This window comes from Brassica napus, chromosome A5, assembly GCF_020379485.1.
Source record: "Brassica napus cultivar Da-Ae chromosome A5, Da-Ae, whole genome shotgun sequence".
In the NCBI taxonomy this organism is placed as follows: Eukaryota; Viridiplantae; Streptophyta; class Magnoliopsida; order Brassicales; family Brassicaceae; genus Brassica; species Brassica napus.
This window is the reverse complement of record NC_063438.1, coordinates 8,803,172-8,812,382: the sequence shown is the minus strand read 5'-3', so window position 1 is coordinate 8,812,382 and position 9,211 is coordinate 8,803,172. Positions and strand designations below refer to the sequence as shown.

General features: G+C 39.0%; 1 protein-coding gene and 1 long non-coding RNA gene across 2 annotated transcripts; both read right to left on the bottom strand.

Moving 5' to 3' along the window:
• Positions 1–200: 200 nt before the first annotated feature.
• On the bottom strand, positions 201–1,632 carry LOC125609472. Its single transcript, XR_007339742.1, has 3 exons — positions 896–1,632; positions 641–794; positions 201–502 (listed from the first exon to the last, which is right to left on the bottom strand). It is a non-coding gene; the product is annotated as an uncharacterized LOC125609472 (long non-coding RNA).
• Positions 1,633–6,174: 4,542 nt separating this feature from the next.
• LOC125608546 lies at positions 6,175–7,061 on the bottom strand. Its single transcript, XM_048778970.1, has 3 exons — positions 6,823–7,061; positions 6,616–6,706; positions 6,175–6,438 (listed from the first exon to the last, which is right to left on the bottom strand). Exons 1-3 carry the CDS (start codon positions 7,059–7,061, stop codon positions 6,175–6,177), a joined length of 594 nt encoding a protein of 197 aa, XP_048634927.1.
• Positions 7,062–9,211: the final 2,150 nt, after the last annotated feature.

Below are 9,211 nucleotides of genomic sequence, written 5' to 3'. Positions count from 1 at the left end.
AGGGTTTGAGAGATTCCAACGTTGTAATGCTATATCTTCTGTGAAGGATCAAACTTAACAAGAAAATGGTTGGCGAGAAAATGTATAACATAGCCTTGTTGACCACCAGAGTCAGGTCTTTTAGCAACCACTAATGCTGCTTCCGCTTATGTTGCTGTGGACCCATTCACTTTGTTGTTTCGATTGTTGGCTTTATGTTCTGAAAGTTGTGTATGCGTCTGTTGTCGCTGATCCTTTCTCTCCCCATCTGTTTTTGATTGAGACACAAGAGATGCAACTAAATCAGTACCAGTAGAGAGTATTTAAGGAGACATAGAGTTTCTTTCTAGGCAAAAAGTTTCCGACATTAACACATTAAAGAAGATTAAAGAAAGGTGATACTATTGTATTCTAAAGGAGGAGGACCATAAAGATATTTATGCAGCTGTGTGGGAAATCACACCAAGCAACAAAGGGGGAAAGAGATAGCCTTGAAAACCTCATCCTCATCCACACCATGAAGCTACATTCACATACGAAAGGTATATGGTCATGCATTTGCACCTAATGAGTAAATGTATATGAGTAAATAGTCTTCATCTTTATGGTTTTGATTTTGAGACAGCAAATGCGTGCGATTGATGTAATGTTGGCACCATACCTTGCTATGCGAGTGAAGGAGAGTTTGTCGTGCTGGCTCATATCTTGAAGAACTGATACAGCAAGATATTTCGTCTACTATCTCTGATTATGTCGCTAACTCGGTCAAGCCTCTCCACAGATATTGCCAATCTCTATCTTTGATCAGCAGAAACCTGGAAAAAAAAAACTAACTTAAGTTTACTCTCATCTACTTCACTTTCGTGAATTTAGTAACTAAGAAATTTCAGAAGAAGTTGAGTAATATGTTTGTAACCTGATGATACCGACAGCGTTGGAATCATTGACTGCTTCTTTGAGGGAAGTCTAGCAACATCAAGCCCTCTTCTTCACGCAGGTGAAGAAAAGAATTTGTTCAACAATGAAATTAAGAGAATATACTCATCACTATAATGATATGTTAGTTTCTGTTTATTGTAAGACTTAGAACTGGTTTTGACCCGTAAAGCGCCTCTCGTTCTGATTCAAGCTGTCCTTGGAGCTTTTTCTGATCTTTTAATATGCAGAGACCAATAGCATCACATAGAGTTAGATTAAGAAGATTATATTGCCAAAAAAACACAGTCTAAAACTTTACCAACTTGCTTCACAACTTGAGACCATAACACAGATTTCAAAGAAAGCTTACAATCTGAAACAAAAAAACACAACACTCACTGGTCCAAGAAGAGAGCGGCTCAAAAGAGCAAAGGAGAGGGTTAAACAACTGTAAGCAATTCCACACTCCTGATTAAAAATCAAGGACTCGGTAAGAACATATGCTTATACATGACTGCATCAAGCCATCAAAATCACTAAACAGCAATAAACTTATGCAAGTAAATAAACTGAACTGAAACTTACTGTAAACTAAGGAAGAAGATGTTGTGAATGTTCCGAGTTGTATTGATCACATACAACATACATATATATTAGTAACACTCGAGATCTCAACATATCAGATCTATACTTGTCACAACTACTTCGTATTTCGTACTTATCTCTTATCTATTAACTTATACTCCAAGATACCGTATCTCCTAACTGGTACACTCTAACCCGACATAACCATCACTAACACTCCCCCTCAAGTTGGTGCGTGGAGATTACAAACACCTAACTTGGCCAACAGATAGTGAAACGCAGGAGCTCCCAACGCTTCTGCTAGCTGTTCTGTTGTATGAACATGTCTAGTCACGATCGACTTATCTTGAACTGCGTCTCTGACACTATGACAGTCAGCTTCGATGTGTTTCGTGCGCTCGTGAAACACAGGGTTGGCTGCAATATACAACGCTGATTTGCTGTCGCAGAATATTTCCATTGGCGCAGAGTGTTGCACTCCGAAGTCTCGCAAGAGTCGCTTAAGCCATTTGAGCTCTCGCAACACCACCGCCACTGACCTGTACTCTGCTTCAGCTGAAGAGTGAGAGACCGTGTTCTGCTTCTTCGTCTTCCAGGAGATAGGTGAGTCACCTAGCAAGACAACAAACGAAGACAGAGATCGTCGCGACTTAGGACACGCCGCCCAGTCTGCATCGCAAAACACACGCAGACGCAGATCACTTATCGACTTCAACATAATGCCTTGGTCAGGGCACCCTTTCAGATATCTTATCATTCGTACAACAGCATCCCAATGCGCCTCTCGCGGGTGTTGCATAACCTGAGATAGCACAAGCACCGCGTAGCTCAACTCTGGTCTCGTTATAACCAGATAGACCAATTTTCCCACAAACCTTCGATAACGAGCTGGATCCTTACAGAACAGTCCTTTATCCGACAAGAGTTTGTGATTTTGCTCCATTGGAGTCACAACTGGCTTGCACTCAAGCAGGCCTGCATCCGCTACTATGTCAAGTACCTACTTCCTCTGCGTCAAGAACATCCCTTGTGGTCCTCTCGCAATCTCAATACCCAAGAAGTACTTGGCTTTCTCCAAGTCTTTCATCTTGAAGCAGTCACTCAGATACGCTTTGAACTTTGTCACCATCTTCACATCGTTCCCCGCTATGATCAGATCGTCTACATACACAAGTACTCGAAGTGATCTATCTCCTTTGATGTATGTGAAGAGATAATAGTCAGAATACGACTGCTTGAACCAAAATTTCTTCAATGCATCTGTCAACTTTGAAAACCAACATCTCGGCGCTTGTTTCAGTCCATACAGAGACTTTCTCAAGCGACACACCTGACCAGACTCACCTGACTCGAATCCAGGAGGCATCTGCATATAGACTTCCTCCTCTAACTCTCCATGGAGGAATGCATTATGCACGTCCATCTGACGGACCTCCCAGTTCCTTGCCGCAGCATCCTCCAACAATGTTCGAACCGTCATTAACTTCGCGACTGGAGCAAAAGTCTTGTTGTAATCTACTCCCTCTACTTGTCTGTTACCGCAAACTACAAGTCTAGCCTTGGGCTTTTCTACCGTACCATCAGCGTTAAACTAGTACTTATATATCCACATGCAAGACAGCGCTTTCTTTCCTCGCGGCAAGTCTGTCACATCCCAAGTCCTCTGTTCTTCCAGGGCTACTATCTCAGTTGATATCGTGTCTCTGAAGCGTGGATATTGCATCGCCTCTTTGAAGTTTCTTGGTTCCTTCTCTGAGGATATGGCTGCAAGGAACACTTGATGTTTCTCAGAGAACACTGCATCAGAGACATACGCAAAAATGGGGTATGATGACGTACCTTGGACCGTTGCTGAGGACCTTGTTGGCGTTGCAGGCGAAGCAGGAGTGGTGTTATGTTTATCGAGACATTGGGAGTTGTATGCTACATAGTCTCTGAGTCTTGTGGAAGGTTGTGAGACTCGATGTCCTCTCCCTAGTTGTTCCACCTGAACACTCTCTGTTACTGGATTCTGCACCTCTTTTTCTGCATCAACGACAACATCAGAAGGCTTGGCTGATGCTTCAGTAGTCTCGGCCTCAGTTGAATCCTCCACTGTTGGAGTTACAGCAACTTCTACTTCGACACTTCCCCTTGACTCCAACAACGGTGACTCGCAACATATGATATTCGTCTCTTGAGCCACCGGCAGAGTGGTGGCATCAACAGAGCAACTGCAATATCATCGTAAGGAAATGATGTCTCAGTGAAAACGACATCACGTGAGACAAATAACTCGCCACTGTCCAAATCATACAACTTCCAGCCATGTTTTCCAAACGGATATCCCACGAAGACACACTTTCTTCTTCTCTCCTTAAATTTATCTTTGTCACGAGATGCCTTGTGTGCGAAACACAAACACCCGAAGACCTTGATGTCTTCATACCGTGGAGGTTTGCCATGCATACACTCATACGGAGTCTTCCCATGCAGCAGGCTCGACGGCGTCCTGTTGATCACATGCGCTGCTGCAAGAACACACTCGCCCCAGAACTTGATGGGGAGATTTGCTTGAAACATCAAAAATCTCGACACGTTAAGTATGTGTTGATGTTTGTGTTCAACCCTACCATTCTGTTGTGGAGTGGACACGCGAGACATCTGATGAATGATTCCATTGGCTGAGAAGTACTTTGAAAGACACATAAACTCTGTTCCATTATCACTTCAAACCGTTTGAACTGAGCGTCCAATTGTCTTTGCGCCAAGGCACAAAAGTTGGGTAAAACCATTTTGACCTCCGACTTCCAAGGAGCAAATGTATCCAGACCGCTCTGGAGAAGTCGTCGACGATTGTAAGGAAATAGACGGCCCCACATGAAGATGGTTCGCGGTAAGGACCCCAAAGATCAACATGTATCAATTCAAATGCAACATAAGCTTTATTAATACTCTCAGAAAATACTCCTCGAGTTTGTTTGGACTTAAAACAAATGTCACAACCACCAAATTTCTCCCTATTGTCTAAAACACCTGAAACAAAAGGTAAAGAACTTAAAAACCAAAGGCAGGATGCCCTAATCTCTGATGCCACAATGTCTTCTCCTCATCGGCCTTATCTCTTTACTAATTTTAAATCTTAAATATTTTCTAAATCTCGGGTCAAAATAAAATAATGAAATAAGAATAAACTCAAAAGTCAATATTAATATTTAGCAATAACCAAAATGAAAAAAAAACGACACAAAAATGAGAAAAAATATTGAAGATAGATTTGGCACGTGAATGTAAACTTCTCATAACCATAATTAACTTTCAAATTGCTAAATCATGATATAAAACCGAACTGACATAGTTTCATTGTAACCAAATAGTATGCTTAAGATTTTTCGGCATAAACGTTAGGTTCTTATGCAATAAGTGATTTTTTGACCTAAAATATTTTATAAAATAGGATGAGCTCATTAGTAAATAAATTATGTAATTAACAAAAATGTTTTTAGAAAAATGTTAAGGGCCAGAAATATTAATTTGATCAAGAATATAAATTTTATTTTTTCATACGATATTTCTTAAATAATTTTCATATAAATTCACGTGCATCCTATCCTAGTAAATAACTAATCAGTCGAGTAGAAACCTCAGAAAATAGATTCTCCGGAAAAGTCTCTGACAGATGTTTTCTTTAAAAATGAGTTTCATATTCTGAACGAAACGGTCATGTCGATCTAGGGTGTTTTCGGAAGCATTGGGAGTGTTATGGACTCGGACTTGGACGAGCAGATGCAGAAGATGAGGCTTCTTCTTTCTATGTAAGCTCATCGAGTCAATTATATACTTTGATAGGATGTTGGGAGTCTATGTAAGCAGGGGCGAAGCCAGTGCTTAGACAACGGTGGCATGTGCACCCATAATTTTATAAATATTAGACATTTTATGCGTAAAGATACAAAAGAAATCAGTTAGATGAGTTGGTTTAGTAGTGTTGTGCACCCCTTAATAGCTCAAGTTCGCTTCCCCTTTAGGACATTATTAATCTTTGCACCCACTAAATATTTACTCTGGATTCGCCCTTGTATGTAAGCTCATCGAGTATATCTTCAATTATTATGTAAAAAAATATATTTATAAGAGAATCCACCAAAGATCGAAATGTTCACAAGGAACGATCGAGAATTATTCTCAAACAAACATAAGGTTTAATGTAAAACAAGTCTGTCTAATAGGCTTTATTTATATGATTATGTTTCGTAGATCAAAAATAAATTTCTAAAAATAATGCATAGAAAATAGAAGTCAAAGACTTGCTTGACTTAATAATGAGTTTGACTGAAATAAAGACTAATGTTTTAGAAAACCCCCTTGTAAACTTGGGACTTTCTTTGACTTAATTGTGACTTACTTGGTAGAGATTAAACACAAAAATCTCTTGTTTATTTTCTGAGTGAAATTGTAGACCAAATTATACCCAGGAGAAAATTTTGGCCCAAGTCCAAACCATAATAGTTAAATCTCCTTCTATTCACCCGGAGTAACTACTACAAGATGTAGTAAACCCAATACCCACAGCTCTTTACATATACATCTTGTTTCTGAGACATATAATGTCCAAGAGATATTTTTTATTTATCTCTTTAAAGCATCGAAATATCGAGTCAGTGTTTAATCCTTGATAGTTTTAACTCATTATCCTCATTGTGGTAGTGGTGGTTATGGGCCCACCGCGCCTCTCTGTTCAGACTCATCATTTATCTTTTCATCCGCATCCTCATCACTAGATTGTGACGTATATCCTTTCTTCCTTTCGATACCATTATTTCCACTTGATTCCTCTTTCTCACCCCTAGCAAACCTAGACTTACTTCCATTAGCTTCATCGATCCAAGCTTTCTTTTTGAGATCATGTTCTATTTCTCCTCGAACACCAAAATGATTATTGGGAATAAGATTGTACATCTCCTCCTTTTTCAGATCCTAAGAATACATCATTTCCACTGCAGCTCTGCTCCATAGTTCATCATCATCAGCTTCATTTTCAATAGCCTCAATGTTCCTCTCATATTCTTCCTTAATTGGATCCTCTATTTCAGCTTCCTCTTCTCCAATTGGATCTTAATGCACTTCCTCTATTACGATTCCTTAGTTTGGAACTTTTTCCTCTTCATTATGATCATCACCTCCATTTGGACATGGACCACCATTGTTGATAAAACAAGCCCAATATAAGTGAGCATCCCACAAACTTCACAAAAGCCTCTCAATTTCATAGTGAAAGTTTAGCAACGTGTTGACTCCAAGTGTGAACTGGAAGTGCCTCTAGAATCTCAATGGATGTGTTACATTCAACTCCAACCTTACTCGGAAAAATTCCATCTTCCTCCCGCTTCTTCATTGTACTCCATTTGGATATACTCTCCCATAGCTCTCACAATGTGATGTATGACTTCATGATTCATAAACTGGAGAGGGATGCCCCTGACTTGTATCAAGAACATGATGAAGTTAAGCAGCTCCAATTCCATTAAAAGAGTCCATTTCAGAAGGACTAACATCCTATCATCAAATGCCCATGGGCCCCTTCGCATCACAGTATCCATCGCTTTCTCCGAAAGATACACAAACTGAAAACGTCTCTTTTCTGTAATTTTGCGCGAACATACCTTTAAAACCCCAGTTCCTTGGCATAGATGCAACAATTGCACGAACGTTTTGTCTTCTTGGCATGACTGGACTCCCCACAATGATAAACCAATTCTCATATGCCGCTTGTTTGACCACCTCCTTAGGTAGATCAATCGGCGTGTCTGAAACTCTAAATTGATATCTTGTAATGCCATGTTGAGCAGGAATTTGTAGAAATTTCGAAAAAAATGATGTAGCTTTGCAAGAAAGTTTGAGAGAAAATATAGGAAACCAAACATGGATTTGGTCTTTTATCGAATCTTTGTCTCTCAAATCGCCTCGTAACCGCTCCATCACAAAGGAAAATGGTTTCTCCATGGAGATATTGGACATCATGGGTGCAATCCACTTTGAAACTCTCTTGATGATTTTAAAACGACCTTCGACCAAGAAATATTTTGTTTATAATTGACTAAAGCAAATATCAAATAAAAATGTTAAGTTAAACTGGTCCACACTGTCTAATCTATTAATTTAGTCCCTGTTCGTTTGTACATCTGGAAGATGCATCAAGATGGTCCATCTAGATGTCTTATCCAGATGCTCCATCTGGGTGTTGTTCGTTTCTTCATTTCGTCCATGTATCCAGATGAATCATCTGAATGCAACTATGTTCGTTTGCTTTTCATTTTTTAATTTTCATCTGCATCCAGGTGGACTTGTTAATAAAATAACTAAAATATATTTTTTTTTACGTTTCGGCGGAAAAATAGCATTTTATGGTTTTGACCGAAAATATTTTTGCGGTTTTTGAGGAAATATGTGTTTTTCGCGAAAAAATGCATTCTTATGGTTTTGCGGAAAAATACGTTTTATGGGTTTGGCGGAAAAATACGTTTTATGGGTTTGGCGGAAAAATACATTTTTGCGGTTTGGACGGAAAAATGTGTTTTGAAGTTTTGGCGGGAAAAGTCTTTTTGACGGGAAAAGTTTTTTTCACGATTTTGGTGGGATTTTTCGTGATTTGGCGGGAAAAGCATTTTTACGGTTTTGGCGGGAAAATACGGTTTCCCGGTTTTGGCGGGAAAATATATTTTTTCGGTTTTGGCGGGAAAATATATTTTCTGGTTTTGGCAAAAAAATACATTTTCCGGTTTTGGCGGAAAAATTTCATTTTCCGGTTTTGGCGGAAAAATTCTGTTTTCCGGTTTTGGCGGAAAAATGCGTTTTTCCGATTTTAGCGGGATAATATGTTTTCCGATTTTAGCGGGAAAATACGTTTTTCCGGTTTTGGCGGGAAAATTTTATTTTCCGGTTTTGGCGGTAAAATTGTATTTTTCAGTTTTGGCGGGAAATGTGTTTTCTGGTTTTTGCGGGAAAATTCTGATTTCTGGTTTTGGCGGGAAAATTCCACTTTCTTGTTTTGGCGGGAAAATTCTGTTTTCCGGTTTTTGCGGGAAAATTGTGTTTTTCGGTTTTGGCGGAAAAATGCGCTTTTCCGGTTTTTGGCAGGAAAATTTCATTTTCTTGTTTTGGCGGGAAAATTCCATTTTCCTGTTTTGGCGGGAAAATTCTGTTTTCCGGCTTTGGCGGAAAAATTATGCTTTTCGGTTTTGGCGAAAAAATGTGTTTTTTTTTGTTTTGGCGAGAAAATGTGTTGTTCTGATTTTGACGGGAAAATGCTTTTTGCGGTTTTGGCCAAAAAATGCTTTTTGGAGTTTTGGCGGGAATATACGTTTTTTGGGTTTTGGTCAAAAAGTGTAGTTTTACTGGTTTAGCCGAAAAATGTGTTTTTATGAAAATGTGTGTTTAATGTTTTTTTTTGCGGAAAAACGCATCTTGTGGTTTTGGCGGGAAAGTGTGTTTTTCCGTTTTTACGAGAAAACGCATTTTTTGGTTATAGCGGGAAAATGTATATGCAAAAAAATAGAATTTACGGTTTGAAAATAATATTTTGATTTTAAAATGTCGTTTTTGTCATTTATCATTTTGGATTGAACTAGATGCATCTGCATCGAGATGCACCATCAAGACTCATCTTCATTTGGGTGAGAATTTGAAATGAGTTTTTAAAAATTCAGCAGGGTGATCCATCTGGATGTAGCATTATAATGCATAAAACGAA